Here is a 17,458-nt window from a genome sequence, read left to right on the forward strand (position 1 = left end):
TCGATTTTCCCTATCTAGGCTATGGCAACCAGGGAGTATCCTTCGGGTGGGGGGCGGGATGGTTCAGTGGTTAGAGCGTGAATTTACTGACCGGAAGGTCCGCGGTTCGAACCCGACCTCTGCCTCTCGACTTCCTCTGTCTAGGCTCGGGCGAACTGACAGTATCCCAGCCATCGTGCTTCCTTCTGGTGATACGGCAGTTAGGCTCCGAAAGAGTGCTACAACTGAATGACTGACTGGCCACCTATTAAAGTGTGACACATCCTATCGAAAATGAAATTCAGAAAACTGTAAATAGTCATTCGAGTACCGGGCGAACGATCCACCCGCCCGAGAGGGACAAGTGACAACCCACATAGATAGTGGCAGACCGTCCTCAGCAAATATAAACACATAAGCTTGTCGACTTATGCGAGCAAACCCAAGTTACAGTCACCTTATCGTACTACCGTAAGCACTTGTTCATGAGGTCAGAGAACCTCGATGACAGTAGATGTCTACCTCAAATAAAACTACACCACACACGATCAAGAACATCCAGCCTATACTTGGTGATTACCATAAAGAATGGACCCACCCAGACTACATCAAGGTACAGCCGTTCGAAACCATTTCTCAGCCGAACACCGAGATCTGTCGATATCATTGCATTTATATGCACGCATATGTATAACTTATAGAACAGAAAGAAAGAGAAGAAACACACTGTGCTCTGTCACTGACATTTTACACTATTCACCGTGTCAAATATGATTGGCGACGGTTCGTTGGGTGAAAGGAAAGTGGACAAGTGGGAACCAGGAGAAAAGACAGAGATGATCGGACTATTTTGTCCCCGGGGGCTGGCAAAAATAACGAGAACCGGCGCGGATCGTCTGTGCATGCGGATGACTGCTGCGCACTAGTGACCGAGACTCATCTGCCGTCAGAAGTCCAAAAAAAGAAACCGATGAGCCAATACATTCTGAGCCATCTACCGTCGAAACGTGTGTGTGTGTGTGCGGGTAACAGCGTTGGAGAGGTGAACGGAACTGTTCAACAAGCAGGAAAAAAGTGATTCTAACGGCGAACATACAAGAGAATGACCAAAGAGAGAGCGAGATGGTAACATTACCACCACGCAGGATCATCCACAAAGATGAATGACAAAATTACAGCGCCGGTGCATAATCCTGCATATGGACAGTGATGATAATTATTTCTGGCGGAATTAGGTAGACGGCGGAAACAGGTAGGTAATGATGGTGGAAATAGTATTCGTCGGTCCGAGGGACAACCGAAGGTTACCACATGGTCCAAATCTTCTACGAAAGGGAATGCCAGGTCTACGCAAACATACGCTGATGGTTACTCGTACGACGGGTTTTCTGCTGTGAACAATTTGGTGGGTGTTCCATATTCGAAAGTACGAACTTGGTGGACTATGTCAGGTAGGCGGAGGTGAATTTTGATAGCACTTGGCCACATGAAGCCTACAGCGTATCACGTATGTACAGTGACGGCAACGAGATTAGAGTCCGGTCTGTTACGGGATGAGGTGCGTGGGCGCGCACGCAGTGTGTGAGCGAAAGGACGCGGTATACTGAGAGTCGGCAGATTCACATCACATGCTATCGCGCAGAGACTAGATCTGAGTGTAGACGATTTGGACGCTTCACTTCTGAAGATCCGGCGGATGAGGACGAGGAACCTCCCCCTCCTCCGCCTTCAATGCGATCACCACCGCCACGAGCACCTGATCGCCGTTCGTTCGCTGCCCCGTTTCGGCCACCAGCTTCTAAGGAGGCCAGAGGAGGATGATATGTGTAGCTGAGACGTTGATGGGATGGTAGGTGCAGGAAGAACGGATGTGTGAGGGCAGCGGAGAGCGGGATGCGATCTGCCGGATCGTACTCCAACATCTTAGCCATTAGGTCGAACAGATCCAGAGTGTCTTGACTCTCATCTTTGCAGTAACGCTATATGAAGGTAAGGAATAGATAGACAGTAGAACAGAAGGAGGCATATTCATGTGGACGAATCATTCAGGACATTACCCTTCATGCATACCAAGCAGAGCGCATTCATAAATTCGACAACGATCAGTGAATGCAATAAAAGCAATCGGGGTCACTTTTTCGGACAGCAGAAAAAGCTCTCCCCCCTCGCTCACCTTAAAAAAAAGCCCGCTGGTTTCAGCTACTGTGACCAGACCGAGTACGATCTGTACTATAGTCTAAACTCAAAAACCGTTCTTCGCATTAAGCAACCTTTCTTGTCTAAAGGGCGGGGGCATTTCTGTTAATGGCTGACACACAATCAATACCGAAAGTTCCATATTGCTACCCAACCACGTGTCCAGGAGGAAATCAAAGTCAAAACTGACGGCCGTTTCGGCTGAATGCAAGCGACAGCATTGCCGCTTTGATACATAAGATGTAATAATCAATAAGAATATATCATCGCAGCGGATGATCTGCGATGCTGTACCCGTACATCAGAGGTAGCTTTCACGAATCACTTCACTTCAAGCGGAGTTGGTTCCAATTATGGAAGAGGCAATTACTTTCTGAAAACTTCCCGAGCAGTGGTACACTTAAAGGAGACAATGCGGTCACGGTTTGAAAAGTACCACACGCGGACACCGACCATGTCAGGCAGCATGTGAATAGGTACGATGAACACAGTACAGTAGAATTCAATCATGGCATCTTTTGAAACGTAGGTGTCCGGTCTAGGCAGGAATAATCGAGATTGGCTGACGTAGTCAGGGTCGGGGTACGTCTAAACCACGTAGCACAAACCGACAGGGTAGACCCACCAATCTCAAATCGCATCTCTAGGACCGAAAACTTGGCCAATCACTCATGCCGATATGTAGACGTGCATATAGGGGATAAAGGTAACAAAAGGCTGTGCCAATATCAGGTGCAAATTAGTACCAATGGGTATATACTGTATGGTAAAGACAAATTTAACTGGGAATGCTCCCAAGACACGTCGAATTTACCCGTAGTTGGCGGCAGTGTGTGGTCACATATTTGGCCTCACGCGATTGCGGATCCCAGACCAGTTTACCGGAGCCATCAAAGTACTTAGTACGACTGGAAAGGCGATGCGATCGGATGACAAGCATGGCAGTGATGGGACCGAATGGGACATGCGCGCACATGCGAGATGATGCGTGGGCGGAGAGACCAAAAAAGACGAGAAAAAACGGGAGGGGTGATAAGAACAAGCATGCACAGAACTCACGAGTAAAGGGCGACAATTCTCACGAACATAACGCCCCTCCTGGTTGTAGAAGTCCCAATCCAGGCGCCCGTGATAGAAAAACCCGGTTCTGTACATATTCAGACGCACAGACATGTGCAAAAGGGGAGCGGTTTTGTTAGGTTTTAACTCTTGACTGGCCCAGAGAAAAAGTGTCTAATATGTGGCACCAAACGTATGGAAAGGCACGGCATGCTCCTGAAACAGATGTTCGCAAACAGTCATGTAAAGGTACCCAGTGTTTCGGTCACTTTCAAACGCTCCTAGGCGAATAATGAGTGACCGCCCGAGCATAGTTCAACAACAGTGCCAAAGTGGTGTCGAGGGGAATGAACGTCGACTCGTCCTGGAAAATTGTGTCCACTCCTAATGGTACAACACAGGGAGCACCGAGGACTAAGGAAATGCCCTTGATCAGGAGCGTCTTACTAAAAAAAATAATGCTCAAATCCTTGAATTGTGTTTAGCACGACAACACAGACAATCACGCTTCGTGAACAAGCCCAAGATCAAGCGCACACTTGTTATCATCCACCGACTATCTCACATCAGCAGATGACCTTGCCTAATATGCACTATTCAGCAGTACACTAGTCAGTCAAACATCACAGGTGCATACACAACTTAGACGCCCAAAGTAGACTTGGACAGTTGGAGGAGTTGATCGGACAAAAATTTACCAAGATACGAATTCCGGTGCACCCCTTCGAAACGTGCCGGCTAGAAAGTACCAAGTTGTGAGGTAAGGAACGCTCCAGTGGGTCAAATGATGATAATGGATTATTCGCGATCCGAGAAATGTCGATGTTTTGATAGAAGTAGGGACCAGTTTTGTTTTCAGTCTGGACAGAATTTACGGGCCGTCGGATCACGTGAGGAGATCCGCTCTCAACGTCTACCCGCAGTCTGAAAACAACAATCGCGGTGTGTCTCAGTCCGATGCGAATAACCCTTCTAACCAGTCAGCTGTTTTTTTTAAAAAAACAACAACCACCGTGCGATGTCTTCCTAGTCAAATGTCGTCGAACACAGACAAAGCTGGGGTCGGCTTCGTATGAAGCAGCCTGTTTGTTTGAAACCGTTTGGATAAACAGGATCAGTGCTGTCCCATGATTAACGAATTCCTTCTAGACTACAGATCTGACAAACACCTCATGACTTTTCACATGACCTGAGCGCAATCAAGTTTCTGGAGCAGACAGAAAGGCTATAATTCAAAAAAATATGCGATCACCCAATTCGGGCGTTTTCACACAAACACAAGTAGGACACTAGTTTATCCAGTCATGTCTCGTCTCTATGAGAAACCCAGTCCTACTATAGTATTAACCCATACATTTATTGACACCGACCTCCAATCATTACTACTGTGGATACTTTACTAGTCTCCTCTGTGAAGACGCACATCCTTGGCTAGCCGACATCAGATGGTTCAGAAATCCGAAAAACCCAGTCAAGAAAGAGGCAGAAGTTGCTTGGTGTTGGTTGCAACTGCAACTAGGTGCTCAAATTCATACACAAACGAACTAGTGATTACTTTACGGATCTGAAACGCCGCTATCTGTGTCACTAGACCTTTTCCGGTCGACCATCCTTCCAACACGAAGTCCCAGTAACAAGTGTCATGTACAGAGTTATCGATACTTTGGAAACAATCTGTGAGAGGACAAGTAATGCAACGCCTTACAACCAACGGCTTGACGGATACCTTGAGGTTGTCTATGGTGGGGCTTATCGCATCGTGTAGTTTATCCTTCAGTTAACGACTGAAAACGGGGCTGCCGTGTGAAGGGTGCACCATCCAGGCCCATGTTTATATCGTATTACCTGGTTTAAGATGTTGACACACGAAATAACATTCCAGTCCCTCAGCCTTTATTATTACAATTGTCCTGTGTCCTTGAGAACAGTCGGTTCCGAACCAACACTCTACGGTTTTACAAGCACAGCCAATCCACGCTTTGCACAAGAGAGGCTGCCTGCTCTGGGCTACGTGTGGAAAGCCTGTTGGTCTGAGTAGATTCGATGGAATGACATCCCGAAGGAAAACAGGAACAGCAATTCTGAAGGCGGCTCACCCGATAGCCCATGATTTTCAAATCAGACGTAAACAAATGGGTGGCTGAATCCCATAGTTTATACGAACTCGGATTGTCCCACTCGCATATCACAACTGAGTCTGACAGATATGGATGGGGGAGGGGGTCGGCCACACCCAATAACCTCAGCGTACCGTATGTACATTGAGAGGCCTCTGAAAACTTCACTGCTATTAACAAATGTGATTTCATTCGTCCCATTATTTGTGCGGTCGATCTGAATCAAGCAGACGGCATAGACAAACATTAAGTCTATTTGGCTTGGCCATCTCGAATTGTAATGGACGAGATGTACCCGATGCAAGTGGTGCCATCGGCTTCGCTTTAAAGACGCCCCTTGAGCACTGAGTGCTTCACCAGGTTAGCGAAAAAAGGGAAAACTGAAATTACCACATTATAAGCAAGAAATACAGGATAACAGTTATTGCGATACATGTACGTACCGGGATTTCCGGGTCATTCGGTAGGGGATGTGTCCTAACGTCCGCTCCATCATGGCTAAGTGCTCGCGGTTATCGTGAGTCTAATGAGGAAGGTAAAAACCGGGAAGAAAGGAGGTGGATAAATGACGTTTTGTAGTGCGCATAAAGCTCAACAAAAAGGTTGGCAAATATGAGGTCTATATTCGGCCAGTCACACTCATCGATCGCCTAAGGGAGCAGGAGTGGTTGTGAACATGGTACTAGAGTTTCTCATCTGCTGGAATACGTAAACGGGTTCGTTTACTACGTTCAGCTGCATCAACCTTTCGGTGCCTAACTGCCACCAGAAGGAAGCACGAAGGCTGGGATACTGGCAGGTTGCCCAAGTCTGGACAGGGGAAGTCGAGAGGCAGAGGTAGGGTTCGAATCACAGACCTTCCGGTCGGTGAATTCGCGCCCTAACTACTAAACCATTTCGTTTGCTACAGGTTTCCTCGAACTGACAAAGTGCTGGGACCCTATAAACACAACATGAGGCACATTGATACCAGGATAACAAAAGAACATTAGCAAGATACCGAAATACTATCAACACACTGTGAGCCCAAAAAACACGCAATATTTAGTGGATGTGCATCCGAAACATAAACAAGTGGAGCAAAAATAAACGCCCACAGTATGTGTTATAGGTGTCAGTATAAGACTAATTTGCATGGTTGTATCAAAACACACTGAAAAAATATCGGCTATATTCAACGTCGCAACTCTGTGAAGGGTATCTATCAAGTCACTGAAATGGTATTCGATAACTACGTGTGTGTGTGTGTGTGTGTGAAACATCGGATCAGCCTGCTGTGCAATAAATTTTTTTCAGGACATCAGTTAGGTGATCAGTCTGACTGAAGCAACTGGTTGAGAAAGTTATTGATCAGTGGATTGGTTCGGAAGTCGTTGTGATTGGCTGAACGAACTCCACCCGGTAATTCCCAAGTAATAGGGTCACGTGACTGTAGGATCGAAATCTAACACCTTCGTACTCTTCTCATCACAAAAGTTCCTCCGGTTAGAATTCATTGTGCCTAACTGTAGGAAATCAGCAGGATTAACGCTGTTGTATGCAATTATGAACACTGATTTTCTAGTTACACAGGGTTCCGCGGTTGCTTTTTGTATTTTCGTTCCCACGATATGCTGTTCGACCGATACGTCGAAGTAGGTGTAATTGGGGATTTGGTAACAGAGCCCACTCAATCATTCGATTCTTCGAAACTAAGAATAACAATCAGCAGTGTTGAAAACCATCCTAATGTAGCAGCATCTCGTGTTTATAAGCGGAGCGATCAAAACAGGAAATCAATGCATATGCGTTTATGTTTGCCGGACAAAGGTTATTGTATTTCCCAGTAATGGAAGTACAACGGCACTTACCTGGAACAGTGTGTAACCGGTGTAAAGCTCAAACATAATACAGCCGATCGACCAAACGTCACAAGGTTGGGACCAACCAAGTTCTGTAAATAAGAAGAGGAATGAAAACAAGCTGAATGGCAGAAGGGCGAGATGTCGAAGGAAGTGGAACCGGGATTCAATTAAGCGAATAAATACTTGGACCCGGGGGGCGAGGTGCCTTGTGTCTCAGGCCTTTTAATTCGAAGGGGTGCCCATGGCCGCTTTCCCTTTCCACACGATACTGTCCACTTGCGTAAGGAAACGGAATTCATACGAGCGATTGGTCGCTTGCTCGGGTCCAGTCTAGCCCGGTTCCTCTTTTCGTTTGCAACACATGTACCTAGGTTCCTATTTAACAGTATTCGCAGAATGAACTGACACCATCGTCTGAAAACTCTTGTAAATTATTTGTGCATTCTGGCCAATGAGAGGGCGATTCTGAAGAGGGAGATTTCCTAGAATACTAAAGCATTGAACATGATCACAAAAAGAGTAAAACGAATACGGAGCGATCAAAACTCAACAAGAAATTGACCTAAACAATGTTAGTAAAGCCGCCAACCCGTGGTCTCTATTTCTCCCCCTCGAAATCCTCCAGAATGCACACACAGTTTAGAAAAAACCGTATATTAGATACCGACACCCGGTTCAAAACGTATTACGTTTGACTGCTGACCAGTTTATCAGACAACCAACCAAAAAACTTCACGGGGCTTACCTAAAATCACTTCGGGTGCCCGGTAATGTCTTGTGGACACAATTGTCGAGTGGTGATCGTAATCAAACGTAGCCGAGCCGAAATCGATCAGACGAATATCGGAACATTTGACCATTCGTTCGTGACGTCGCTTCTTTCGATTGTGCACAGAAATATAGTCGGAGTCCACAAACAAAATGTTTTCCGGTTTCAGATCAGTATGTGTTAGTTGGTTGTCGTGAAGAAATCGAACCGCGTGGCATAACTGGTAGGAAATGTGACGAACGTGCTCCATCGGATAGCCGACGTAGTTGTTTTCCTTCTGCAAAGAGGAACGGGAAAAGGCAAAAGTTGAGGTGGGATGATGAAGCGGGTGTTGTGGCTGAAGTAGTGGCGAGTAGTATGAGGTGTGGATCGGTTGAACTATATTAGAAGGACAGGCATATTTTCAGGATGGATCACACAACTTGACACGGAACGTAAACCTTGACTATATCAAACGGAGACCTGGGATATATGGGAAATCAATCGTGTTTATGTGCTTACCGCAGTATCCTCCATCTAAAGTGATGTATGTGGTGGTGATAAAAGTTTGTCGGGAAACGGAACACAGAAGGAACCCGTGTGGGTCGATCAACTGATCATTACATGGGTAGGTCCTCGAGATTTCAGTCAGTAGTATTGGACGCGCATAGGTTTGTTTATAACCATCTTGCCCCAGTTCCACTTATCGTGGCATGTGAGTAGTGAAAGTAAATTCTGATGAATTTTCACATTCAGCCAAATATGGATGAACGGAAGACGAGCGGTAATGGTCATTCAAATGCTTTTTGGACTTGAAAGTTCTCCTGCGAACGTTTCGTCAACAATCGACGTGACAACATCAGTGTGTAGTAGATAAGTGGTTCATTGACGTATAGGAGGTTGCGCTCACGTTAACTCTTCGAGGAGGAAAAACCGTTTGGCCGTAATATCCTTACAGTGCCTGGCTGCTATGCCACCCGGAGGAGGTATGAGGGCTCGGACACAGCCAGGTTACCCAAACCTAGACAGGCGAAGTCGAGATGAAGAGGTCGGATTCGAACCACGAACCTTCCGGTCAGTAAATTCGCGCTCTAACCACTGAGCCACTCAAAAAAGGTAGATAGGCTGTACAGTAGGCTGCACTTCCCTAGGGGGGCTGAAACATATCCCCGGTTGTCTGATTTGTTTGACAACGCTTTTCAAGGCGTTCCGTGGCCGAGTCTGATCAGACAACTCGTAAGAAAAGATACGGAATGTTCCTTATTCGTGGTTGATGTTGAGGTTTCAGGCAACCGTTTTACACAGGACAGAGATGTACGCGCACGTAAACTGGAAACAGCAACGAGTAGCCTCCCGGGGGAGACAGGATGGAAAACGACTTATGACTGCAAACAAACCATGCGAGTATGAGCTATAAAGGACGACTTTGAGGTCATCAGGTGAGCGAAATCAGGAACGGCAGTTGTTATATTCTGATATATTGCGAGAAGAAGGAACTTCAGTATTTGACTGATAAAACTGACGAAAGCACTGTACTATCACGGTTACAATGCACTAAGTGGTTTTTCGTGGAAGTAACTCTCACATGATAGATAAACTTTTCATGCCCCATCTCTCTTGACAGTCTGACCAAGTAAGCAAGCAGATCGACTACCTTGAGGCGTCTTTCTGAACAACTATGCGCAGAGTGGGGAGGACATAGGGGAAATCAGGTTGCAAATTGGAAAACTCCTGGATGTGTGGACTGAAAGACGGAGTACGGAGATCGTTAAAACCACTGTCAAACTGCCTTCAATGCAAAGCTCCCATTCCCGATCTCCCCACCACAGACAAAACTCCCATAACTATTTGGGAACCCATCATTCAGTGACATCAACAAAGGCCCCTCATTCCCCACAACGAAGAGCTAAACTGGGGCAGCTAAAACCACCGTGCTCGGCCGACAGTCCATGAGGATTACTGCACATATTTAAGCGCTTGCCGATGAAAACATCGATAAGTATAATTGTAATACTAACAATCATGGCTTTTGCCGGGATTCAATGGTCACTTGCAATTCAAAGACTTACCAGGAAGTCGAAAACGGACAGGCCAAGAATGTCAAAGGCCAAACATATGTGTCCATGGTAGTCAAACCAATCCAGTAGTGTGACACACAAACTAAGTAGAGGAGGAGGAGAGAAAGATGAAATGAGTGAAGAACCGTTTCATAACAACATTCTGGTGTTGTCTGAAAATTGGGTAAAAGCCAGTGGGCGAATCTGGAGTAACGAACAACATACTCATTGGAAAGCACCTTCGTTTGAATAGAATATGGTTTACCTATGAAGCACAAAGTGTCATCAGAATGTCACGAACATGCACACGTATCGTGATCCCGAAACGGTGACTCTAATCGACATTGCATCCAGGACAAAGGCCGACGATCAGCTGTTTGAATTATACCATGGACATCGTGATTACAACAGTAATCACAAGTAATCGTCGACCATAATGTCCCAACAATTTCCTGGTCCTCATATGGTCCAAAATAGATGACAACATTGTGACACAACTAGCCTATACCACCAGACATTCACTCAGGCAATCTGGATAGAAACCGACAACAAGAACACCACTGACATCGGTTGGCAGCCAGCTTAATTGCCAAGGAGAAGACAATCCGTGATTGGTAGGGTAGGAAAACGCATCAAAGGGAATCGACAAATTAGGCGCTTATTTGCGATTCCTCACCTCTGCTGAACACTCCTGTTTAGGAATAGCACCTTCGGTTGACAAACTTGAAAATAAAACCCGCTCAGAGGAGGCGATTGAACGAGCAAGAAAATTTCCACGACGGATAAACCTGACAAGGAAAATACCTTTCAGAATGCGGCAGTACATGCGTTGCAGAGTGCGCCCACATAAAGAAACCCTTTTTCGTTAGTATATCAACTAGTCAGATCGTCCGAACGTAGTTAAATGGGTGTCCACATTTCATCTGCAGTTGGACAATGAACAAACTGGCCAGACAGGCGAAGCACTACCAAGGGAGGAAGTTGACTTATTTCCGCACACAGAACAGTTGTCCCGCAGCCAGCGATAGACCGCGTCAGTACGGACAACAAGGGTTTGCTCAGGGGAGCTCGCCTAGCATACATGTCGCGAATAACTGAATGAGCGGTTCAGTGTACCACCGTCCTTGCATGATTTGATCACTTGACCGGGAAAGCGTGCACACTTGGAGGCGTGTTTGCCTGGAAAGACAGCTTAGCTGTGAGTATGAGTTGAGTTCAGACANTGCGCGGTTCGGTGTACCCCCCGCCTTGCATGATTTGATCACTTGACCGGGAAAGCGTGCACACTTGGAGGCGTGTTTGCCTGGAAAGACAGCTTAGCTGTGAGTATGAGTTGAGTTCAGACATGGCCTAAGCTGATGAAATCTGCATACCTCCCAAGATTTCTGTAATACGTGTTGATCCACATATCGCATGCGGACACATCACTTGTGGAACCACTTCAAAGCGAGCAACGAAACAAGCGATTCCGAAGGTACACCGCTGGCTGAAGAAGACTACTGTGTTCTGGCAAGTTTCGTGTTTCGGCCGAATCAAGAATGCGTTTCAAATGAAGGCTTCCCCAAATCTTCCGATTTCATTTTTCCGGTAACCTAGCAGCACTCCGCTGCTGAAATATCGAATCAACTGAAAGATGGGGTGAAGCAACGCACACCAACTCAATATTTCCCGAGTTCCCATCGTCGTCATCATCATCATTTTCGTTGCTGTACAGGAGTACGCACTGGTGGTAACTTACCCCTGCTTCGTGGCTGTTATTCCTGTTCAGATAGACGAGGAACCCAACCGCTTACTTACAAACTACATGACGGAGGGTGACGTGTATTTCACCATGTTGCGTCGGCTACAAATTTCAACAAAACATTTCATGTGGACAGTACTAATTAGCTTCCCACAAGGATGAGGATCTTGTAAGGGCGTCTCCCCAGATGAGGAGATAGCTTGGTTTTAAAATGTTAAATACTGAAGGTACCAAACATGAGGAAGGCCATCAGTCCGTAAGATTGGAAAACTTACTGCTCGAAGTTTGCTCCGCGCTCATTGAGGAAGTTGAGTACATTTATTTCCAACATGGCAGCCTCTCGGTATTTGTCCACGTTCTTGATTATCTTCAAAGCAATTCTTCGATTTCTGAAGAAGAAAAATAGAAGTGAGGTGATGAGTCTCAAAGAACTGAACAGAAGTTTATCCTTTTAGTATCTTAGCTTGAACCTTACACCAAATTTTCCAAGCATAAATGAGTGTTCAACAATGTTTTCAGGAGGTTTTGGGATTCGTACTTCGGTCAGGAAGCGCAGAAGCAAGTTGAAACGCGGATTGTTTCTTTCGCGAGTGAAACCGAGAACAGACTACGACAGTTTTTGTGAATTACAGAGGTGATACCTCTAAATGCCAATCTTGTGTAGTGGTCACTGTGGATGGCATGCGGACGAAAAGGGTCTGAAAGCCAAGTGACTAAAATACACAATTTGAAACTGTTACCTGCACGGCTTGACAGATTAAACATGAAATTAGGCAAGTCTACAGTGCAGCCAATTACTGTATCTGTCTGTGGGTAGGTACCTAAATAGCCGCTATGACATTTTAAAAGCTGTCATGAATTGATGGTGATTCACTGGATGACTAGAGTGAACTTGGGTAATGTGAATCACCGTCGCGAAGGCGAAAACCCCTAACGAATGGCTTCCAAAGTGACGGCAGTAGCAGATAAGACACGAAGCATTTGCTGACATTCACGCAACTTTGCATGTTTCGAAGCTGTGCCGGACTATCACAGGGTATTGCGGTTGGCATTTGGACAGACCAGAGGGAGATGATAGTCACACAGATCACCCCGTTATTCCCCCGCACTAAAAACGATAGACGACTGCCTTGAAAAGAACGTCTTCAAGACCACATTGATGCAAAATACGACTTACTGTAAATGATCTTTGCATTCCACTACTTTTCCAAACGTGCCCTCACCGAGAGTTTTGAGGATCTCATCTGAAATTGAGAAAGAACACATATATGAGGACAAGAACGTAGCATTCGACGTAAGATAGGTAACAGACGTAACGTGTATAATAAAAGAGAGAGAGGAACCCAACAGGTTAGGAGACGGTCAAATACAAACACTGCCCAAATGTTCAGCAAAAACGACCGAGAGGTTCAGTTTGATTTTATTAAAGTTCCCCAAGAAGCCGGCTGACTATGAAAGCCAATCACCGTGAATGAACTTCCCTATACACTTAAGCTTATAAAGTTGGCCAACTGGGTGGATAAACAGACAACCGAATTAGTCAACAATTCCATTTCTATCCCACCGTGTGTGCAAAGACAGGTGCGTCCGCGCTTCGCCTAGTCGAACTAGGCGATGGTGGGAAGAGAACCAGAAAGTGTTATATATGCAACAACAACTGGACGCTTCAAGGCACGAAACAGATGGGCTCAACTCACATCGATCGAAGATGAATTGACCAATAGAGTAGATCAGATGGCCATCCACGTCATCGACAACACCGGAATCGGCTCGGGCATCGTCTGCAACCTGTGACAAAACCCAAACAGAACGGGGAAGAGTTAACATGATCATCATCAGCATATTGGGCATCAACGCAATCCCGGTCGAACAGACTGAGGTTATCGGAAATTCAAAATTCCACGACAGCTTCAACCTAAAAGGGAACAGCAGTTGGATGCAAAGGATCGCGTGTGCAGAAGTGGATCGGCCAGGGACAGAGCAAATGCTGATACAAAGCGCCGGTAAGCACAGTAGCCGGGCAACACTCGAATTAGTAGATGTTTCTGTGACTATATCGAAACGGAGACGTAATCCACGAGTACTTAAACGACAGCTGATTACCTGACAACAGACCACTTCGGACAGCCGAATCTCAAATCCCAATTCGAATTAAGAAAGTGCGTAACTTTTGGAAATTTTTCATGGAACCAAAATGACTTAATCAAATGATGGATCGGTCGTTCATAATCATACCTGGAAGTCACACACCACTAGGAGACAAAGCAGAGGTATCAAAGCTTGTAAGAGTAAGGCGAAAAGGACCTTCTTACCGAATTTCGCGTAATTAAACCTCCTAGGGAAAGCGCACTCAGGTTCAAGTAAAAGGGAAGCGACCAACGAGGCCATCAATTAAGAGGCAAAAAATCCCAAACGTTCCGTGAGATTCTAAAGCTATACAGTCGCGCCCTCGATGGCGCTCGTGCATCCAAGCTATTACCTACCTTCCATTGCTCCTTTTCCAACCCCCTCCCACTTGACAGTGCTGGATTTATGAACCAATTTATTAGCTCCCGCCTGCAATGCGCAGCTACCTACCCCCCCCCCCCCCCTTAAATCTTGGGGAAAGTGAACGAAACTGCGGCAGCTACAACCACTGTATGACGAGTACGCGGTTATTACAGCTGATGATGATGATGATGATGATGATCCAAACGCTGAATTCATAGCTTTCGCAGGCGACGACATTCAACAGGTTGTTCACACATTGATTCTGTCGACGGAGCAAGAGATTGGCAAAGTTGGCTGCGCTCAACGTACCATGAAAGATCTGAAAAGCGTCTAACCGTAAAGAACCTAAAACACAATAGCGTAACGGCTCGCGCAGTGAGCTTACGAACAAAGAGTATGGAAAACAACGCGATAGAGAAGCGACAAACTGCACCGAGAGTAATTGAAAGCTTCTCCAGAGTTGGAGATTCGCAAGCTTTTCAGCTCTTCATCCCCTCCATAAGGATGACGCCATTGTTTCTTCGTTTTGTGTTTTGTAAACAGCGAAAAGGTAGCTCAACTTGCTGTGTTGTACCACATCGCATAAAAAAGACCACTTTGAAACGAAGCCGGCCCTCTGGAGAGTATGTACTGGCATTCCTATTACACACTGTTTGTTGTACGGTTTTTCAGAAGAGCGGCCACGTCTAGGAAGGGCCAAATACTCTTTTGCCTATAGCGGTTTGTCTGCAAAGATCACTGCACGCAAACAGTGTTTACTTAGTGTGGCCACGTCTAGGAAGGGCCAAATACTCTTTTGCCTATAGCGGTTTGTCTGCAAAGATCACTGCACGCAAACAGTGTTTACTTAGTGTGCTGGGTGATAGATGACGGCCGAATGAATAGTACGCTGAGGGTCACCAGGTTTTGAAAATGTGAAAGCTCCCACAGAAGTACCATAATCGAGAGGAAATGCTGGAGTTTTTGACACAAGACTTTCTGTTGCTGAATGTGATTGCAACACTCCTCAAGTCTTAAGTAAATCTTAGCTAAGTGTTGACGTTAATTACAATATGGAGTGTGAAAGCGCTGAATACTCGTTCAACCAGTCTAATGAGATAGAATAAACACCTACATTCCTAGCCAGAAAACTAACAATAGATCTCTCAGCTGGAACACCCTTCCGGTGCCTAACCGTCAAGGAAACACGAGGACCGGGATACTGCCAGGTTGCCCAAGCCTAGACAGGGGAAGTCGAGAGGCAGAGGTCGGGTTCGAACCACGGACCTTCCGGTCGGTAAATTCGCGCTCTAACACTTGAGCCATCTCGCCTCCGCAAACTAACAATACGGAAAATGATTCCACACGGTAAGACGATGCCAGACCATTTGTTCGCTGCCGTAGATCCCGTGCAGTGAGCAAGGGTGTAAGTAGGTGGTGTCTTGTACGACGATGCGACGGTGTGCCGAGAATAAGCCGAACTGATTGCCAATACCCACAAATCGATCTATCAATTAGCTCTCAGCACCCCCTACTGGGAGACGAAGATTTGGAATAACTCGCCTCCGAAATAAGGTACGGTGGTACGGAAATCATGGAATAAAACGCGCAACTAGTTTGTCTCCCCTCTCGTGGATGGTGCTTTCGTCGTCAATGAATTTACTATACCATACCTTCATGCTATTCTAACGGACTTATTTCACTTTAACGCAGTTTGCTCAGCGTCCAGCTTATAACCAGGCTTAATTCAAGCCATTCAGCAACGCGGGCTCGGATACTGTAATATCCAGAACGGTGTCCTATTCCGGTAACTGAATTCCCGCAGAACCCGGATGAATTCAGTCACCTGTTAACCGTTGCCCTGAAAACATCGCTCACTGACATACCACCTCTACAAATTGGTCCAAACTACGCCAGCAGCTGGTGGCGTGTTTAGCACTTCCAATGATGGTTATGAGGCAATTTCAAAACAATCATTTCTCGTTATCCATAAGGATGATAAAGTGTCACAAAAGTGGTATAAAGTGACCAATGTGGTATCTAAGTTTGATTAAAGCGGTGGTCGAACACGTCTAGTCATCAGGCCTGAGTGTTCTCGGTTAGAGAACGGTTCACGCTGCCGATCACGACACCACGGAGGCGAAGTGGAACCAAGTCAGCATCTAGAGCCCAACTGTGGTCTTGAGGGCACAGTGGTCCAGCCATCTGTTTAATGACCTTTTTGTCTGGCAACTGCATATACCCGCCACCAAGTTCTTTATACCAAAAAAGGTATGAGAACAAATCACAGTCGCATAAAATAGATAAGAAAAACTGCTTAAGGGTAGTGTCTAAATTTCACAGGCAACAAATGTGTTTCAGTTTTGGGGTCCATGCACCAGCTGTATGTGGAGACAGCTGATAGTAGCCACCTGCAATTGGCCATCACACCCGGACCAAACAGGTTCCCATTATCCAACATACCCAGACTCACAGACATCAGCCTTTTGAAGCGGGTACTCAATCACTTGTTAACTCACATATCTAATCCACTATGAAAATTTGGGCTGACTGCTTCTTTCATGTTCGCAATAGCTTGTATTTGATCCGAGTGCAACCTGTGAAGCTCCAGGTGAATATGTTGATCAACTGACGACTTGCCACATCAATTGAACAAATGCACTAATATTTACAGAGTAATCGATGACTGCTTGAAGTTTAGGGGGGAGGTAACTGGAGAAATACACTCATTTGAAAACTAAATTGGCGTTAACGAGAGACTGATTCTCTTGTTTCAAATGAAGCACAAAGGTCACTTCAAGAAGTGCGAAACCGATAGTGACGAGATTCCAGTAGACTTAAGTAGTGTGTTCTGCCGAGAAAATGTACCGCGACGTCTCGATTATCGCGCTAATTGAAACATGAGACGGACTTTGTGCAGCATATTAATCGTTTAGCTGAAACATCCTTTCGGTACCCAGTTGCCACGCCACCCGAAAGAATCATGAGGGCTGAGATACTGCCAGGTTGCCCAAGCCTAGAGAGGGGAATTCGAGAGGTAGAGATCGGGTTCGAACCACGCACCTTCCGGTCAGTAGATTCACACTATAGCCACTGAGCCATCTCGCCCCCGGGTAGCTTACTAAGAAAGGACTATCTTAGAAGAGATATTCAGATTCCATTGAATCTCTCCCATTGCAAATGGGTATATTACGTCAGTTACGTACAATCTGATGTACAGGCAGAACAAAAGGTTGCTTAAAACTCGG

At 45.9% G+C, this 17,458-nt stretch overlaps 1 protein-coding gene across 1 annotated transcript in view; it reads right to left on the minus strand.

Moving 5' to 3' along the window:
- Positions 1-635: 635 nt before the first annotated feature.
- The window catches only part of T265_04838 (hypothetical protein), a gene marked incomplete at both ends in the record, with an annotated part of 43,008 nt that continues 26,185 nt past the window's right edge, over positions 636-17,458 (minus strand). Inside the window, 9 exons of the mRNA XM_009169684.1 lie at positions 636-1,958; positions 3,235-3,322; positions 5,795-5,874; positions 7,202-7,284; positions 7,941-8,241; positions 10,013-10,103; positions 12,017-12,130; positions 12,919-12,985; positions 13,439-13,529. Of these exons, the coding sequence (XP_009167948.1) occupies positions 1,611-1,958; positions 3,235-3,322; positions 5,795-5,874; positions 7,202-7,284; positions 7,941-8,241; positions 10,013-10,103; positions 12,017-12,130; positions 12,919-12,985; positions 13,439-13,529 (1,263 nt within the window). The remainder of the gene's footprint in view (positions 1,959-3,234; positions 3,323-5,794; positions 5,875-7,201; positions 7,285-7,940; positions 8,242-10,012; positions 10,104-12,016; positions 12,131-12,918; positions 12,986-13,438; positions 13,530-17,458) is intronic.

This window comes from Opisthorchis viverrini, assembly GCF_000715545.1.
Source record: "Opisthorchis viverrini unplaced genomic scaffold opera_v5_85, whole genome shotgun sequence".
In the NCBI taxonomy this organism is placed as follows: domain Eukaryota; kingdom Metazoa; phylum Platyhelminthes; class Trematoda; order Opisthorchiida; family Opisthorchiidae; genus Opisthorchis; species Opisthorchis viverrini.